General features: G+C 35.2%; 1 protein-coding gene across 1 annotated transcript in view; it reads left to right on the top strand.

Annotated features, from left to right (window-relative positions):
• The window catches only part of ACAP2 (ArfGAP with coiled-coil, ankyrin repeat and PH domains 2), a gene marked incomplete at both ends in the record, with an annotated part of 138,713 nt that overhangs the window by 82,684 nt on the left and 35,302 nt on the right, over positions 1–20,727 (top strand). Inside the window, 4 exons of the mRNA XM_080696547.1 lie at positions 3,400–3,444; positions 7,472–7,567; positions 10,842–10,916; positions 17,292–17,404. Coding sequence (XP_080552673.1) covers positions 3,400–3,444; positions 7,472–7,567; positions 10,842–10,916; positions 17,292–17,404 — 329 coding nt within the window. The remainder of the gene's footprint in view (positions 1–3,399; positions 3,445–7,471; positions 7,568–10,841; positions 10,917–17,291; positions 17,405–20,727) is intronic.

The following is a 20,727-nucleotide window of genomic DNA, read 5'->3' on the forward strand; positions in this document are numbered from 1 at the left end:
CTGTCTTTTTAAACATTTTTTATTGGTGCATTTGGTCATATATCTTAATGGGGTACAAGATGGTAGAGGCATACATGCACCCATCATTCATTTAGCCCATCCCCAATTCCCATCCCTTTTCCTCCCCCTCTCCCCTTCTCTTGTTTGGCTTAGTGATTGACTTGGATATGTTTTGGAATGTACATCTTATGTTTTTATACTCAACTATTTTTGTTTCGTTGAGATGGCATACCGCACTCTCCTTGAAACATACCTCTGTCTTGATTTACTTGACATTACTTTTGGGTTCTCCTACTAACTTCTCTTTCTTTTCAAATTTTTTTTTTTTTTTTTTTTGTCTTGGCTTCTCTCCTTTGTCTTCTAAATCTCTGTGTTTTCAGCCGGGTGTGGTGGCGCAGGCTTGTAATTCCCATGCTTGGGAGGCTGAGACAGGAGGATCGCACAGGTTCAAAGCCAGCTCAGCTACTTAGTGAGGCTCTCAGCAACTAAGTGAGACCCAGTTTCCAAATAAAATAGAAAATAGGTCTGGGAGTATAGCCCGGAGGTAGAAAGCCTCTGGGTTCCATCCCTGGTACCACCAAAAAAAAAAAAAAAAAAAAAAAAAGAAATCTCTGTTTTTGAGTTCCACCTTTGGTTGTATTCTCTATTTCCTTTTTTATTCTCTGACATTCTCATCATGTCTCTTGCTTTAACTGCCATGTGTACATGGATAAAATCTATTTTTCTTATATGTGTCTTATTCTGCTTGTGTCTAAAATTGAAATTTGTCATCTTCCAAAATGGCTTCTCTTTCTCTCTTGCCCTCATCCAACTGCCTGTTATCATCCCCTTACACTCACAGAAGTTGAAAGTGGGAGAATTATATCAGATACGTTTATCCTAAGCTATATATCTTTTTTTTTTTTTTGGTGGTACTGGGGTTCCTGGAAGCCCTTCTACTTCCAGGCTACACTCCCAGACCTATTTTTACATTTTTATTTGGAAACGGTCTCCTAAGCCAGTGCGCACGGCTGGCTTTGAACCCACGCGATCCTCCTGTCTCTGCCTCCCAAGCGCAGGGATTACAAACGTGCTCCACCACGCCCGGCTCTAAGCTGTATGTCTTGCCACTAGAATATCTTGGAAATTCCTCCTATGTTCCTCTTCAGTCAGTTTTTTCCCTTACCTTTGCTGCTGTCTTAAATTAGTTTTAGTGCTTCTTGAGGATTAAGATATTATTATAAAGTTGGGCTTTCTTACACTACTTGTACCTGCTCTCTCACCAATCCATTATCTGTCCTGTGGCCAGCCTCATAAACTTAATGAATGAAATTCTAATTAAAAATAAAAAATAAAAAGGGCTGGGAGTATAGCTTGGAGGTAGAATGTCCTTGGGTTCAATCCCTGGTGCCACAAATAAGTAAATGAATGAATAAATATATAAATGAATGAAAAAATAAAAGGCCTGGGGATATAGCTCAGTGGTAGAGCCCCCTTGATTTCAATTCTTAGTACCCTCTCCTCACAAAGAAGATGATTTAGATTTTTTCTTGGTCTTTTTTGTTTTCTAATCAGTGCTTTTAAATGATCATATAATATAGACAGATAATTCAGTAGAAAGGACATATTACAAAGGAATATATTTTGTAATCTTTTGGCAGTATTAACAAAGATTCTTGAATAAATATTTTATTTCACTGAACAGACAAAAATGTTTGTCATGAATTTCTGGAGTTGAGAGAGATCCCATAAATGGCATTCTTCTTAATTTACTGATCTTTCAATAAGTAATTATACTATTTAAGGTCCATTATTTTAATGATCAAATATTTATTTGAGTGCTTACAGTATGCAGAGTGCTTCCCAAGCAGGGAACTAGAGCTGAGAATAAGGCAAAGATCCTGATCTCATGAAACTTATATGTTAGCTAGAGAAAAGACATAGTAAGAAAATGCAAGGTGTTATACATGCTATGGGTAAAATAAGTAGAGTTATTATACTAGACAGTGTGTATGGGGCTACCTTAGACCTTTGCGAGGAGGTGGACCTGACTGGTAAAGACAGAGCCCATGCCCATGAAGGCAGAACGTCCTTGTGTGGAGATAGAACAGCTAGTATGAAGAAATCAGGACAGGAAGTCTTGGGCTGTTGCTGGAGCACAGAAAGGAAGAAAGTAGTAGAAAACTAGGTTGGAGAGGGAAGAAGGGGCCTCCTCACATTGAACCTTGTGGGACAGGGCAGAAAGCTAGAGAGTTTTAAATTAGAGGTGATGTTATTTATATTTATGTATTTTTTTTTTTTTTTTTTGGTGGTACTGGGGTTCCTGGAAGCCCTTCTACCTCCAGGCTACACTCCCAGACCTATTTTATATTTTTATTTGGAAACAGGGTCTCTTAAGCCAGCACGGCTGACTTCGAACCTGTGCGATCCTCCTGTCTCCGCCTCCCAAGCGCGGGGATTACAAGTGTGCGCCACCATGCCCGGCATATTTATGTATTTTTAATGTATTGGTGGGGCTTGAACCCAGGGTTTATTCTACCTCTGAACTGTACCCTCAGCCCTTTTTATTTTTATTTTGAAGCAGGATATTGTTTTGTTGAGGATCTCACTAAGTTGCTGGTGTTGGCCTTGACTACTGATCTTCTGTCTTAGTTTCCCAAGTGCTAAAATTATAGACATGCACCATCATCTCCATCATATATATATATATATATATATATATATATATATATATATATATACACACATACATATACACACAATTTTTGTGGGGGGGTTACTAGGACTTGAACCAGGGGGCATTTTACCTCTGAGCTATACCCCAACCTATTTTACTTTTTATTTTGAAGCAGGGTCTTGCTAAGTTGTTGAGGCTGGCTGAAACCTGCAATCTTTCTGTCTCAGCCTCCCAAGTACTGGGATTACAAGTGTGCACCAACATGCCCAGCTTTATTTTTATTTTTAGAAGGTCCCTCTGGTGCCAGTGTGGAGAATGAATTGGGGGGGGGGTTAAGAATGGAAGCAGAGAGACTAGTTCATAGACTATTGTAACAGTCCAGAGAAGACATGATGGTGGTACAGTGATGAGAGTTTGCATAAGGCTGTATTTTGAACCTTTGATATGCAAGTAGGTAAGAGTGGTGGGAAAGAGATGGAATTTTCAGAAGTCTAAATATCAAATTAATTCTGTTATTACAATACTATAAATTTGGTTTTCATTGAACTAAAAAATCACTGAGAATTTTATTGGTATGTTTTTCTTAACTATTTTTGCAAAAGAGGGTTAAAGGATAAAGAACTTGAGTTTTGTTTTTATTTTGAAAAATTATTAAACCACTAGGATAAACAATTTTTACAGTATTGTAATATGGATTTTTAAAAATAGTGCCTGGGTGATTAACCAAATGTGTTTTCCCTTAGATTAATGTTCTTCAATCAAAAAGGAGATCAGAAATCTTAAAATCAGTAAGATACTAATTGATCTAATGTTTTAAATACTATAATATGAAACTAATTATATATATGTATGTATAACAGCATCTAGTATATACATTCTTGGCTCATAATTTCTCTAACTTCTTTTGATCTTTATTTCTTATATCAAAGTAATTTCTCATATCTTCGTGTTAAAGACTGTACTGTTCTGCTTTTATTATCTATTATCCTAATACAATGTTTTACACAAACTATATGCTCAGTGATATTTAGTGAATAATTGGAAGTGGTTATAAAAACCTGTGAGAATATTTCAGGATTTTAAAAAAAAAGTGTAAAAAAGAAATTACGGTTACTTTTAGGATTTTAGTTTTCTCTCATTTGTATTGCTTTTTGAGTTTTTCTGTGTAACCCTTTTTGAAGCATTTGCATTTTTCTCCACAATTTTTTTTTGCTATTTAGACTTTTAAAATCTTTGAGACTGAAGACTTACATGAATAGTATCATTGGAGAATTTTTCCCATAAAATTGATGTGTGAGCCGCTTGGTTTGTTCTTTGGTGTGCAGTTGTCATCCATGGTGACAGTGATTTATAGTTGTTATACCCTCTCCTTCTTACTTGGTCTGAAAGCTAACAAAGTGAGCAGAGAGATGGTACGATGTGGTGTCATACTCTCTCTTATTTTGAGAACTTTCAAAATAATTTCTCCTCATCGCTTCTCAGTCTTTTGGCTGAGATCAAGTATAGTATCAAAATAATTTCTCCCTATTGGCAGAAGTTATTTTTTTCTCTAACGGCTATATTTAAGGTGGTTTAAATTTTTTATCTCACCTAGCCTTTTTCTAAATTTTATGTTTATATTCATGTCTTATTTTGCCAGGTAAGTACATTGTACTTACTGTTTTTCTATTTTTATTTACTTTTAAATATTTATTTATTTATTTATTTATTTATTTATTTATTTATTTATTTATTTATTTATGGTGGTACTGGGGATGGAACCCAGAGGCTTTTTACCTCTGAGCTATACTCCCAGACCTATTTTATATTTTATTTAGAAACAGGGTCTCACTAAGTTGCTGGGGCTGGCTTTGAACCTATGCGATCCTCCTGTCTCAGCCTCCCAAGCGTGGGGATTATAAGCGTGTGTCTCCACGCCGGTGATGTACTTGCTGTTTTTTTAAAAGAGGATATTTTTCCCTTTCCCCATTTCCAGATTGACAGTACTGTGTGGACAGTAATATTTATTTATTTAATTTTTTGGTGGTACCGGGTTTCCTGGAAACCCTTCTACCTCCGGGCTACACCCCCAAACTTATGGCTACACTCCCAAACCTATTTTTATACTTTTTTATTTGGAAACAGGGTCTCTTAAACCAGCTCTGCTGGCTTCGAGCCTGCGCGATCCTCCTGTCTCCGCCTCCCAAGCGTGGGGATTACAAGCGTGCGCTACCACGCCCGGCGGACAGTAATATTTAATGATGGTTTTTGTGGCCAGGTAGAATTCTACTACATGGATGCATTAGGGATGGACAGACTTTTTGTAAAGGCTAGGTAGTAAATACAGTATGTTTTGCAGGCCATGTGGTCTCTGGTGCAGTTACTCAGCTGTACCCTTATAATAAAAGAACAACCATATGTCAATATGTAAATGAATGGGCATGGCTGTATTGTAAAAAAAAAAAAACTTTATTTTTGGACACAGAAATTTCACTTTTATATGATTTTTTTATTAGATGAATTTCTTGGTTTTTTCTTTTGATTTTTTTTTTATTTATGGTAATGGAGATGGAACCCAGGGGCTTTCTACCTCCAGGCTATACTCCCAGCCCTATTTTTTAAAAAAAATATATTTTATTTGGAAACAGGATCTCACTAAGTTGTTAAGAGCCTCACTAAGTACCTGAGGCTGGCTTCAAACCTTGCGTGATCCTCCCGTCTCAGCCTCCCAAGCTCTGGGATTACAATTATTTTGAACTGTAAAAATCAAAAACAGGTGGTAGGGTTGGATATAGTTTTCTCACATTGATAATCCTATAGGTTATATTTATTCATTAGAGGAAATTTAAGTAACTTCTAGGTTTTTGACATTAAAAGATAGCATTTTAGTGATCATGCTAATGAATAGTCTGATTATTACCTTAGGATGGATTTATAGATAAGGGATTACTTAGAGAGTTAAAACATTGAATAAGAGTTTTTAAAAATATTGTCAAATTTCAAGGGTTATACAATATTTCTACTAATAGTGGGTGAAAATGAACATTTTCTCAACATTTTACTAAGTATAGTTTCCTCCCCCACTACCCTATTTATAGATGGAAATTGTAAATTGAGATCTCATTTATGTTTTTTGCATTTTGTTAATACACATTAGTTTGATTTTTTTCATATGTATGTATGTATGTACGTATATATATACATATATATATAGCCATTGTATAAGAGCCTAAGAGCCTTCCTCTCTTATTCAGTTGGACTGATTTGTAACATCTTTTTTTTGTGGTACCAGGGTCAGGACCAGGAGCATTCTACCACCGAGCTATACCCCCCAGCCCTACTTTTTTATTCTTTACTTTGAAACAGGGTCTCACTGAGTTGCAAAGGGCCTCACTAAGGAGCTGAGGCTGTCCCCCAACAGTGATCCTCCTGTCTCAGCCCCCCAAATGCTGGGATTACAAATGTGCACCACCGCGCCTGGCTGTAACGTCTTTTATAAAGTTAATAATGCTGTCATATATTTTTCCTAGTTTATAATCTGTCTTTTAATATGTCTATTATATGTTTTGATGTAAAGGCATCTACATTTTTATGTAGCCCTGTTAAGTCCTGCCTTAGCCTCCTCTCTTTTAAAACAGTTTCGTGGGTATTTAAAATTATATTCATAGAGTTATATAATCATTGGTATTATCTAATTCTAGAATAATTTTCCTTTTGGGTGCATTTTGTCTTTCATCTTTGTATTTTACTTAATTTGCTTTTCTCCTGCAAACACAATTTTCTTTGGAGCATTTTTTGAATATTATGGACCATATGACCTATTTTATATTTCAGAGAATTAAACAGAAGCCTCTTGCTAAAAATGCCAAGGATGTTAAGAGAGTCTTTCTGTAGTATACACTTAATTATATTAATTCCTTTCCATGTAAAAACTTAATAAAAATAAGGATAACTTTTTCCCTTAGGTATAGGTTAAAGCTAGAAAAACTTGGGGAAAAAGTCTCATTTTTGGATTTGTGGAGTGAATATAAAAAATCTTCTATGGACAAAGTCTGTTGACTCATTTTATTTTGATATCTTTGGTGTCTTTATATTGTGTTTGGTGATCTCATAGGCTGTGAAGTATTTGTAATTACTTTCTTTTGAGAGTGTTATCTATTTTCCCTTTTAATATTTTAATCTTATTTGCTTAAGGTTTGCCAGTGAGTTTAGTTCAAGGAGCACATTGACACATTGTTTTTTTTGTTTGTTTGTTTTTGTATTTTGTTTTGTTTTTCTTTTTAGTGAGAATTGAACCTAGGTGCATTCCACCTCTGAACTATATCACTGGCCCCTCCTCCCTTTTTAAATTTGTTTTGAAACTGTGTTCATTAGTTATTTGGGGCATTGCTAAATTTCTCAACTCTGCAATCCTCCTATCCCAGCCTCCCAAATACTGAGATTACAGGTGTTTACCACTATACCCAGCTGCACATGGATATTTTATAATATACCTAGAAAGATAGTAAGCTATTAGAAATTTAATTAGTTGAGTCAGTTATACAATCAAATCCAATTATTTGGATATAGCTTAAACAACTAAAATATGGGTCATTTAAAATGTTTTAAATTTATACTCTTAAGCAAAATTTTTTAAACAAAATTTATTCCCATTATATTTGAAAATATTTATGAAATTATCTTAAGAAAAATGACTCAAATTACTTTTAATTTTAAATAGGTTTGCCACTTTGAGCTCTTGTGATATATTTTAAACGTTATAGGATCATAACTTTAAAATTTTTCATAAACTTATCTAAAAATGGATTTTAAATGGCAATATTTTTCCCCTATTAGATGTTATCCTTTATGTATGCCCATCTGGCCTTCTTTCATCAAGGATATGATCTGTTTAGTGAACTTGGGCCCTACATGAAAGATCTTGGAGCACAGGTAATATTGAATTATATTTCTTGATTCTGTGTTATACATTGACATTTGGGTTTTCTTTTTAAATAAACTTGGTATATTTGGGTATTTGACATTTAGTTACTAAAGAGGTTTGATACTGTAGCAGATTTATGTATGGGTTAAATGTATAACCAAAGATGAAAGTAAAGGTAAAAATAATATTATGCTATGAGATATATATGAAGGCACTAAAAAGGATAATGTAAGAATAAAGTGTCCATTTTTATAGTTCACATAGCTGGATTTATTTTTAAATTACTTATATTTGAGTAATTGAGTTACTGTCCTAATTTGCTTTTCATTTCTTTTTTTTTTTTTTTTTTTTTTTGCGGGTCTAGGGATGGAACCCAGGGGCATTCTACCTCCAAGCTACACCCCCTGCCCTATTTTTTATTCATTATTTTGAAACCAGGTCTCACTGAGTTGCAGAGGGCCTCACTAAGTAGCTGAGGCTGGCCGCGAACCACGATCCTCCGGTCTCAGTCTCCCGAATGCTGGGATTACAAGCATGTGCCACCACGCCCGGCTCAGCTCTTTATTCTTTAAAATAATATATCCTGCTATTTAAATAATGAATTCATTGTGTGTATGTGTGTATATATATGTATATGTTAAAAATAAACATATACTAAGAATCTGACATGTCTGACAAATTTATTATGTTAAATTATGTTTTTTTACATCTTATTAGAATTTTATATTAAATGTGTCTAGAGACTTGGTTTCTCAAAAAAAAATTTTTTTTTTGGAGGCTGAGGATTGAACCCAGGGCCTTTCACATTGCTAGTCAAGTAGAACTATAACCTCAGCCCCTAGGGACATTATTTTTTATTGACTGATGAGTTTTCTTGGTTTAATCATGTTCATAGTTGGGTTTCTTTCCAAGATGGTTCAGTGTACTTTTTTTTGGTGGGGAGGGAGGGAATTGAAGATGAAAATAGGGAAGTGGAAGAAAGATAAGATTTAAATGAGAATTGCATTCACTGACTGAAGTATGTGATTGTGTGTGTGTGTGTGTGTGTGTGTGTGTGAGTGTGTGTGTGTGTGTGTGTGTGTGTGTGTGTGTGTGTGTGTGTTTGCGGGTCTGGGATTGGAACCCAGGGGCATTCAACCTCTGAGCTACCCCCTGCCTTATTTTTTATTCTTATTTTGAAACAGGGTATCACTAAGGGCCGGGCATGGTGGCATACGCTTTTAATCCCTGCGCTTGGGAGGCAGAGACAGGAGGATCATGCTGGTTCGGAGCTAGCCTTGCTGGCTCAAGAAGACCCTGTTTCCAAATAAAAAAATATAAAATAGGTCTGGAAGTGTAGCCCAGAGTTAGAAGGGCTTCCAGGAACCCCAGTACCACCAAAAAAAAAAAAAAAAAAAAAAAAAAGAAAGAGAGAAAGAAAGAAAGAAAGAAAGAAAGAAAGAAGGAATCACTAAGTTGTAGAGGGCCTCACTAGCTGAGGCTGTCCACAAACCGTGATCCTCTGGTCTCATCCTCCCGAATGCTGGGATTACAAATGTGTATGTGTGTTGTGGGAAAAGGATGGTGTGCAGAGCATATGCTGTGAATTATATACATTCTGTCTCTGTTCAACTATTGAAATAAACTACCAAGTCAATAGATTGTTGATCTCTATGCTAAATGCTCTGATTATAGGGTAAGGTTTATTTGTAAATGATAGAAAACTGCAAATACTAGTAGTTCCAAAAGTTAGAATTTTATTTCTTCTATGTGAAGTCAAAGGCATGGTATCATGGACGCTTGATTCTCAGGGACCCAGACATAATTATTTTTTGATTCTACCTTACTGTTGAAAGTGGTTTAGTACAGCTCTAGCCATCATACTTAAATTCAAGGTAGCAGGAAGGAGGAAATGGGGAAGAAAGACACATTGTTCCTTCTTAAGGACATTTCCCAGAAATCGTACATGTCACTTTGGAATACATCTCAATGGCCAGTGCTTAGTCACAAAGCCATACTCACTGCAGGGAAACCTGGGAAACACAGCTTCAGTGCCAGAATGTGACCGGCTAGAATTTGAGGGCTCTATTGTTCAGGAAGGAGAAAATAGATATTGAGAAGAGTTAGCTTTTTCTTCCGTATAGGGGAGGGTCAGGATATTGTAGGAGCATATAAACAGGACATCTGACTGTCTTGGGGGGGAATAAGACTGTCCTAGATTCTAGGCACTCCTCACAACCTATCAAATGTTATATTGCTCTCTCATCTTACATTAAGTATAATTTATAAAAAAATTGAGTTGAATTGTAGTTGATGAGTTGAAATATTTCTTTTTAGATATTTTAGTTTTACTGGATTTTTTTCTTCAGATGATGAACAAGTCTGTAAGCTTTTGAAAAACATCTAATAAACCACACTTCTTGTAGTGCCTAGTGGATAATAATACAGCCTAGTTGGAAGTGACCAGTTAGGATATTTTTTTAGTAATTCAGTTAGTAGATAATGGGATCTGAAACTAAGGGATTGTTATTCTTTTATTTTTCTTTACTGCTCTCTTTTATTTGTCAATTATCTTTTCTACCTATTAGATGTGCTTATAACGTTAGGAAGCCAACTTGAGAACACAAAGCATCTTAAGTGATTGGAAGTGGAAAATGGCTGCACTAGTTTAGCTGTATGACTTTTTGCTATTTGGGGGGAAGAAAGTCAGCAGCAACTCTTCTTTATAATATTTTTTTCCAGTACTGGGGATGGAACCCAGGGACATTTCAACTCCAAGCTACACCCCCAGCCCTATTTTTTATTTTTGGAACAAGGTCTCACTGAGTTGTAAAGGGCCTCACCAAGTAGTAGCTGAGGCTGTCCACAAACTGCGATCCTCTGGTCTCAGCCTACCAAACGCTGGGATTACAAGCATGTACCATCATGCCCGGCTCTTCTTTATAATTTTGATTGTACCTACCTGAATTTGCTGGGTGGGTCAGCAGGCAGCTTAAACTAGAGTCATTTCCTTACTGAAGGAATGAGCACCAGAGCAGTGCCCAAGTCAAGGCCTCTTGTCCTGTGTAGTTGACACCATGACTTTTCTTCAGAACCTTCTCCTTAGAGAGAGTGACCTGCTCAAAGAGTAGTTAATACCAGAAAAAGTAGGAACTTTAAACTTTAGCCAAATTGCCTTTTTAGGTAAACTTAAATTCAGTGATATACTGCTGTGTTTAACTGTACAGTTACTTAGAATACGGTATGAAAAATACTCATATCTTCTTAAATTAAAACGCCCCGCATTTTCCTTTTTCTTTGTAGTTGGATCGACTGGTTGTTGATGCAGCAAAGGAGAAAAGAGAGATGGAGCAGAAACATTCCACCATTCAGCAAAAGGTACACGCGGAAAGCGGAAAGATTGATTCCCATTTTGCTTAATTGCTTGATTAGTGTTGGTTTAAGCAAGTGTTGGAATAAATTATTTGAGTTGCTTTAATAATTACATGGTTAGAGAAATTCCTTTTTTTTTTTTTTTACAAAAAAGTAAAAGATTTTTCAGATATTGAGGTAAGTGTTTTATGATGATTTCAGTTTAAACATTTGAAAGCCATGGGCTTCTAAACCAGTTTATAAAAAAACTTTTCTCACTCAAGGCCTGAATTGAGTTAAAGGTGGCCCAGAGTTAGAATTTGAAACACTGTTAAGTTTTATTTCAGATACCACCACCCTGCAGTCAAAGTGTGAGCACATCAGCGAGTAAGCACATGAGAGACAAGGTGCTGCCAGTATTCCAGACTCCAGCCTCAGGGAGCCTCAGGAGCAGCCTCCTCTGGCATGGGGTGCTGGCACTGCATTGCTTGTTAATTGCCTCATAGCTAAGGAGATTTTTGAAAAATACGTTTTAAAAAATGAAACCTCAAATATTAAGCAGTTTTTGTTTATTCATGATGAGTTGAGTGTGATATGACTGAACCTCAACCTCAATAATTTTTTTATCTTAAATTATCAGTAATTTTTTTTTGCAGTGATATAAAAATAAAAGGGGGATTGCTGGGCGTGGTGGTGCACGCTTGTAATCCCCGCGCTTGGGAGGCTGAGACTGGAGGATCACACAGTTTCAAAGCCAGCCTCAGCTACTTAGTGAGGCTCTCAGGAACCTAGTGAGACCCTGTTTCCAAATAAAATATGAAATAGGTCTGGTGGTGTAGCCCGGAGGTAGAAAGCCCCTGGGTTCCATCCCCAGAAAAATAAAATAAAATAAAAGGGGAGAGTTGGAGGTCGGATGCAATAGTACAAGCGAGTGATACGATGCCTGTGGCTTTAAGTCTGTTCTCTCAGTATTGCTCAGTCAAGCCAACTTTTGTTATGGTTTATGTAGAATTTAAAATACTGTAGATCTGATAAAAGTGGAAAAAAGTGAAAGCAGCAATTAGTAATAAAAGGAAGGAAAATTTAATTGATGTATTCTTACAGTCAGAGAGATACTAGTTTGAAAAAGTAAAGATTTCCTATCAGATCACATTCATTCATTCATCCTTTCAATCATTCATTTATTGGTACTGAGAATTGAACCCTAGGACATTTTAATTCCAAGCTACACTCCCAGTTTTTTTTATTTTTGTTTTGAACAGGGTCTCAGTTGGTTTATGAGATTGGCCTCAATCCTGCTATATCCCCTTGTTACAGCTTTCCAAATACTGGGATTACAGGCATGCTCCATACCCAGTTCAGGCTATCTTTAAATTAATTAATTCCTGGTTATTGTTAGATGAGCATACATATTTTCTTTTGTTTAAAATTAGACTAACTTTTGCCAGGCATGGTGGTGCACGCTTGTAATCCCAGCATTTGGGAAGGTACGACAGGAGGATAGCGGTTCAAGGACAGCCTCAGCTACTTATTGAGGCCCTTTGAAACTCCGTGAGACCCAGCTTCAAAATACAGAATAAAAAATAGGGCTGGAGATATAGCTCAGAAGTAGAATGCCCTGGGTTTCATCCCCAGTACTGCAAAATAAATAAATAAATAAATAAATACATTAGACTAACTTTTGGTTGAGTAAGTTGTTTTATCCTTTTATCTGGGAAATAAAAATTATACATATTTAGGATGTACATATGGTATTTTGATGATTAATTTGTTTTAATAATACTGCAATAAAATGATTGTTCAAGTTGGTATTAATCATTTTTAATTAAAATGAGAGCTCATGTTTATAGAAATATATGAATATTTGCTTAAATCAAATTGTCTTTGAATGTTTCTTTTAATATCATTCTCAATTTTGTGCATAGTTTGGTGTTGTTCTGACTGTCCTGCCCTGGTAAATTATTAAAGCTGAGATTAATTAATTAATTTAGCTTTAAATAACATACGACTGTTCTTAAGAAAATAATGCCATTTTGCTTATTATGAATACTTACTCTTTTTCTGCCCTTAAATGCTGACACAAGGCTGCATTACAGGTAAAAAATAAATAAATAAATAAAAATCCAGTCAACTAAAATTTAAGAGAAGGTACATCTAATGTTATTATTTAGATTTTTAAAAATTTGACATTGATCAATTGGAGAAACAGTGATGCTACGGATATTGATATGCATGCCTAGTATACATGACATGTTTCTGATGAATTTGTAACTAGAAGTAAAACTGCTGCGTCAGTGTGTTTGTGTTGCATGTGTGTATGTGTAGTAGGAGATGCTCACTTGTGCCTCACAGCACTGTGTGAGAGTTCCATTATTCCTTGGCACCGCATTGCATTGTGAGAATTTCTAATTTTTGCCAGCTTGGTGGACAGATACGGCTATCTCATTGTGGCTCTCGTTTGTACAGCTTCAGCACTTTGTCCTTTGTCTATTGGTCATTTGGACAGTTCATTTGTAGAATGTCTCTTACTCTTTCTTCCCTTTTTCTGCCAGGTTGCCTGTTGATCAAATCATCTCTATATTCTGGGTATAAGCCACTCTGGGGATATATGTGTTTGAAATTTTCATATAGTTTTATGTTATCAGTCTTATGTTTGATGCTTTCTGTGTCTTGTTCAGTAAATCCCTCCCATTCCAAGATACCAAAACCCTCTCCTGTATGGCTTTGTTTTTCGTGTTTATAGCTCGACTTCGTGCACACCTGGGTTTTGCGTACAGTGTCAGGTATAAAGTTTCATTTATTTTTCGTTGGTAGCTAGTTGATCCAGATCAGTTATCACAAGTTTTACTTTCCCAGTGCTCTGTCATACATGCTGGGCTACACCTCACATTTCCTTGTATCTGAGGCTTTTTTAGGGGCTCTGTTCTGTTCCATTTGTCCTTTTATCTTAATTATGCCAATGCTATGCTGTCTAGTATTGTAAATTTTATAGTGTCTTGGTATCAAATAAAGTAAAACTTCCTACCTTCTCTTTTTAAAAAATGAATCACCGTATTTGTTTATTTCCATCTAAATTTCAGGAGCTGCTCTTCAGGTTTCATAAAAAATAACCTTTGGGATTTTTATTTGGACTAATTAGATCTATACATCAGTTTTGGAGAAAAATTGATATCTTTATTAAATCATCTAATTCATGTTTTTGTTATATTCTCCACTTAAGTTTTCTTTAATGGTTCTTATAATTTTATGATTTTTTATACATATTTTGTTAGATTTATTCCTAGATTTATATTGCACATATTCTAGTAAATATTATCTTATTTTTGGTACTAGGGATTGAACTTGGGACATTCTACCTCTGGCTATACTCCCAGCCCTTTTTAAAATTGTGTATTTTGAAACAGGGTCTCACTAGGTTGCTGAGAATCTTGCTAAGTTGCTGAGGCTGTCCTTGAACCTGTGATCTTCCTGTCTCAGCCTTCTAAATACTGGGATTACAGGCATGCACCACCATGCCTAGCAAATGTTATTTATTTATTTACTTATTTTTGTGGTACTGGGGATGGAACCCAATGGCATTCTACCTCCAAATTACATCCCTAACCCTAGTTTTTATTCTTTATTTTGAAACTGGGTCTCACTGAGTTGCAAAGGGTCTCACTTTGTACCTGAGGCTATCCACAAACTGTGATCCTCCGGTCTCAGCTTCTCAAAGGCTGGGATTACAAACATGTGTCACCACACCTGCCTGCAAATGTTATTTTTAAATTTTTTTATTTTATCATTTTTTCTTTATTAGAGTAAGATTGATTTTTCTGTATTGATTATGCAACCAGTAATCTTGCTAATACCTCCCCCCTCATACTAGGTATTGAACCCAGGAGTGTTCTTCCACTGAGCTACACTCCTAGCTCTTTATTTTTTACTTTATTTTGAGACAAGGTCTTGCTTAGTGGCCCAGGCTGGCCCCCAATCTGTGATCTTCCTGTTTTATGCTTCCAAATACTGGGATTGCAGGTGTGTGCCACTAGTCCTGACTCCTAATTCATTCTCTCTCTCTTTTCTTTTTTCTTTTTTGTGGTATTGGGGATTAAATTCAGAGGAATTCTGGCTCCAAGCCCCAGTCCTATTTTATTTTTTTATTTTGAAACAGGGCCTTGCTAAGTTGCTGAAAATCTTGCTAAATTGCTGAGAATGTCCTCAAATCGGGCATCCTCTTGTTTCAGCCTCTCAAGTACTGGGATTACAGGTGTATGCCACCACACCCAGCTCCTAATTCTCCTTTCATATTGATTTATCTACGGATTCTTTGAATGTTCTGTGTATTCACAAATTATGATAGTTTCTTTCTTCCTTTCCAGTTTTTTCCATTTCTTGTTATCTCCTTGGCTAGGACCTTTATCATATCTCAAATGGAGGTGGTCTTTCTTGTCTTGCCTGCGATTTTAAAAGAAAAGCTGTTAGCTTCCCATTTATTCTCAAGGCTTCACATTAGAGCTCAAGTTCTCCTGAGAGGCAGATGCCTTGAAAGTGAAAGCTGAATCTTACTAGTTTTTCCTTTAGCTTCCAATTTTCATTTATTTAATCTTTTGCCTTTCAATATTCTTTCCTAATTTGTCAGATCACCGATTCATTTAGAGATATTGTGACAGTATATATTTCATCTAACATTATTAGTTGCTTATATTGTGATTTTTGTACATTTTAAATACTCTAATCTGTCACACATTAAGTGCTTTAAATATTAATTGATATTAATAGTAATTAAATTTAAGTCTTAGTTTATTTCAAGAAATATAGTTGAAAAATAGAGAAACATTTAATGTTTTGCACATTCAAGAAAGTCTTGTTTTATGTTTTATTTATTATTTTGGCAGTTCTGGGGATTGAAAGCAGGGCCTTGCACATGCTAGGCAAGTGCTCTACCACTGAGTTACAGCCCTAACCCCATTATTTTATGTTTTAATTAGTGTCAGGGTTATTTAAAAAACTGCAGATGTTACAAATGAAAACTTTAGGATCTTATCTGGTCTGCAAATTTAAGTAAATTATTGCCTTGGGTTGGTGAGTTAGCTCAGTGGTAGAGTGCTTGTTTATCACATACTAGCGCCTGGGTTCAATGCCTAGCTGCAAAGTAAAAATAAAAATAAAAGTAAAAATAATAAATAAATTATAGCCTCAAAATTTTTAAATGAGGGAATTAAAGTTTCTCTGATTTGTTTTTCAAAGAAAAAGTAGGAAGAAGTATAAAGACTTATTTATCGATTCTACTTCATTTGATTATTTTGAATTATTATGTTTTTTATGGTTAAGTTTGAAAGGTATCACTAGGTTTCTTAATTCTGAGTTGAATCTATTTCCTTTTCACGTCTTAGTAGAATAGACTCTTAGACTTAGAAGACTCTTGGGCGATTCTCACTCTGCCTCCCCTCCAATGCAGGTCCTTCACACCTCAGCATTCTCAGCAGGAGGTCATCCAGCCTCTGCCAAAATGTTTCTCAAGACAGGTAGCATTCTAATTTTAATCATTGCTGCAGGAGTAACTTTGAAAGTTCTGAGACTGATTTTTAGAGTTTTAAATTTGCTGCGATACCAGCAATCTTGCAGTTTTGTTTAGAATACTTTGGAAGTTTATTAGGAAACATTTTAAATATTAGATTTCTGATTCCGAACATCAGAAATCTTTGGAAGAAAATTGAAATTGTGACTTGCATTCAAATGTGTACTTGAATGGGTAGAGTGACAGGAGAAGACTGAGTGATTCCATAGTCTTCAAAAGAGTGAGCCTGCTGTGCCCACTCCAAACTGTAGTTTTCTTCTTTGAGAAACTAAGTTTTATTTTGGGAAAAATTTCCATAGTTCATTTATCCTATTTCTGATTTTCCTCAATAGTAGAGTTATTACTTCTATCAGATTAAAAACTGCCATGGTAGCAATATATTTAGAAAACAGTAATAGATTTAAATAATTTCAATTAAATACGCCTTTTTAAAAAAAAACAAACAAACACATAACCATAAAATACAGGGATAAAATGAAAGCATTTTAAACATAACATCATGTGTAATATTTAGTTGTTCCCTATGTCTATTCAAATGCATATTATTTTTACTTTTAATACAATTTATACGGTTTCTCCTTTGCAGTAAATTCAATTAATCATCTGTGTTTTATGCCATCATTATAATAGTTATTGGGTAACAGTCCACTGAACTCAAATACTTTAATATGTTGAGCAATTATTGATTATTTAGGTCCCTCTCCCCGTTTCTTATAAATATTGTTGTTATAACAGTTTTAATACAAAGATTTTCTTCTTTTTGAGTTTTTCCCCTAGGATCAGTTTGTCTTCCTAGGGAACATAATCAAATCTTATGAACTTTTATGTGTTATTTTGTCTAGGATTTCTCCAGTGATGATTCTAAGTTAGAATACAATGTAGATGCTGCAAATGGTATTGTCATGGAAGGATATCTGTTCAAACGAGCCAGCAATGCTTTCAAAACTTGGAACAGGTAACAAATTTTAAGTATTGGTCTTAATACTTTCATATTTACAGTTTTATGATTTTCCCTGTGATTTAGCAACTCTTTTCTTTATAATTCTCTAAATTTCTTAGTAACCTTTCTAAACCCAGTCCATTGAAGAAAAGATGGTTCTTAGAAACAGGTGAAAAAATGAAAACATTCATATTTAATTCTAAAATGTAAGCAAAGTTTAAAGGAAGACACCAGGGTAATTTTGATAGTGCTTGGTATAGTGACTAGATCATCACAGTAAATTATCAATATGAGCTGCTTCCCATAATTGTTATCAAATAGATTGCAGTACAAGTTTCATGTTGAATATAATTGATGAATGAATAGAATAGGTAAACTATTTTTTCTTTTGGTTCCTCTCTTATTTGATGCTTATATATAAATTTATTTAGCGTTTGCTTATGAATCTTAGTTATGATTATTATTACTACTACTATTATTATTTGCAGTACTAGGGATTCGGTGCTCTACCACTGAGCTAAATCCCCAGCTATTTATTTATTTATTTATTTATTTGGTGGTACTGGGGATGGAACACCAGGGGCCTTCTACCTCCGGGCTATACTCCCAGACCTATTTTTTATTTTATTTTTATTTATTTATTTTATTTGGAAACAGGGTCTCTTAAGCTAGCTAAGGCTGGCTTTGAGCCTGCGCGATCCTCCTCTCAGCCTCCCAAGCATGGGGATTACAAGAATGTGCCACCACGCCCGGCTATATTTGTATTTCGAGACAGAGTCTCACTAAGTTATTGAGACTGGCCTGGGAGTTAAGATCCTCCTGTTTCAGCTTTCCGAGCAGCTGAGATTATAGGCATGCTCGGGCCACTGTGCCTGGCTTGCTTAGGAGTCTTTAAGCTAGATGACTCTGGTTTTTTGTCTTTGTTATCACTGTAATTAACCAGGGGTTTGAGGAATATATATATTGTGGTAGCTATTGCTTTCTTTTTCTTTTTTTTGTTGCGGGGCTGGGGATGGAACCCAGGGGCATTCGACCTCTGAGCTACACCCCCTGCCCTATTTTTTATTCTTTATTTTGAAACAGAGTCTCACTAAGTTGCAGAGAGCCTCATTCAGTAGTAGCTGAGGCTGTTAGTGAATCGCGATCCTCCAATCTCAGCCTTTCGAATGCTGGGATTACAAGTGTGCGCCACCACGCCTGGTGACCCAAAAACCTTGAATTTTTGCTAAATTAGTTTTTATAAAAGATAAACCCACTAAATAGCTATTATAAGAATGAATGTATAAATATTAATGTCAGATAATGCACCAAAAGACTGCTTAGCTCAGAATTATCCTTTTGAATATCACTGATTAATCTTTTATTCAAGGATGTCTATTTTTTTTCTCCCTCCCAATATAGTTAGAACAATTTTGTAGTAATTTTGAGTTGTATTCTGGTCCTGGGCAATTGGTTTATTGTATTATTGGTTGAAATGTATATATTTTATTACTTGAACAGGATATGAATTCACGTAATGATTCAGAAGGTTGGTTTTGTTTTTTTAAAAACAAATGGACATTAGCAAAATAAATAGAATTTTTTGGTAAGTTTAATTTAGCATATATTTTTGTTAATTTAAAGAGAAATATTTGGTGCCTTATTGAAATGAGTTTCTAGTGTGTTTCTTTTGATTTTAAAGTTACATAAAAATATATTCACCAACATTTTCCATTGCCAGTGATTTATTGAGCATTTCCCTAGCATTTGATATTGACCAATATTTAAGTGGTACATGGTTTTGTTTGAAACAATTTTTCTTTATCTTAGAATGAATATAAAGTGGTAAAATAGTGATTTTATTTGATAATAAGCCTCAAGTTTTTTTAGAAATTTCAAAATAATACATAATATAAAAGACCATCTAAAGTGATCTGGTTAGAAATAATAATTTCTAATAATTATAAAGTAAAAATGAAAAATTACATTTTCTAAGCTTTAAATATTAAGGCAATAATCTTTTAAGTCTTTCCTAACAAAGTTCTGTAGCTAGACTAGGAATATTTTTAAAAATTGTGTGATTGATGAATCTTTATATAAAGCAGATGATTCAACTCAAGGCTTTACTATATAATGCTAGAATTGAATTTAACCTTCATATTTCAAAGCAACCTTTTAAATTTAACAAAATCAAAACAATAAATACATAGAAACATACCTTTTATTAAGAAGAAAAGAAATGAACTTCCATGGACTACTTCAATGAGAACTCATCTCAGACTTCAAAATAAAGCACAGTAAGTGTAGTGGAAAATCACATTACCATTCAGTGCAATAAAAGAAAATTAATTTTGCTTTAATTGTGGGCATTTTCATTTTTTGTTTTATAAATTCTTTTAATTGATATAGATGCTAAAATATAAAAAAATCAAGTAAGGAGTCACTACCAAATCCTCAGTTGTAGATATATTATCTACCACTTACAAAGTAGAAAAAGACATTGCTTTTGGAAACTAGGATGATAGATTGTGTGTGTGTGTGTGTGTGTGTGTGTGTGTGTGTGTGTGTGTGTGTGTGTTGCTGGGAATTGAACACAGAGAGATTCTACCTTTGAGCTACAGCCCAGCCCAATTTTATTTCTTATTTGGAAACAAGGTCTTGCTAGGTTCATGAGAGTCTCATTACTTGCTGAGGCTGTCTTCAAACCTGCAATCCTCCTGTCTCAGCCTCCCAAGTACTGAGATTACAAGCATGTGCCCCACATCCAGCATTAGGATGTGCTTTGAAGGAGATGCCGTTTGTATGTAGTGAGAGAACAGTGAACTATAGATTGTAGTTCAGCACTCTAATTTTCAATTAAGAAATGGAGTTTTGGTGAGATGATTATGAGAGAAAGGAGATTTATTTAGCTCGAAATTTTGGAGACCCAAAGTCTTCAGATTGTGTGGCCCCATCGATTTGGTCTCCAGGGAGGGTTTCATGGTTGATGGCATCACCAGCAGGAAGATGGCACCACAGTGGCAGAAATGTGTGGGGAGGAGATCACACAATGAGATAAGAAGCCAGAGAGCTGGAAAGGGCCAGTCTTCTCTTTATACCGACCCACTTTCTGGGAGCTGACTTTCTCCAAGAAGTCAGAATGAATCCCTTTTGCAGGCAGTGCTCCCAGTGACCAAATGACCTGATGCCAGGCTCTGCCTCTTAAATGATTCTGTCACCCTAACAGTGCTACATTGAAGACCAGTGCTATAGTCCCCCTTTGGGGCACAAATTATATCCAAAGCATGACAGTAAGGAATTATGTAAATGGGAAAAGAGAATAATCTATGAAGTATTATTTAGAATGTTCTTTTTTTTTA

This window comes from Muscardinus avellanarius (assembly GCF_963383645.1).
Source record: "Muscardinus avellanarius genome assembly, chromosome: 5".
NCBI classification, from domain to species: Eukaryota; Metazoa; Chordata; class Mammalia; order Rodentia; family Gliridae; genus Muscardinus; species Muscardinus avellanarius.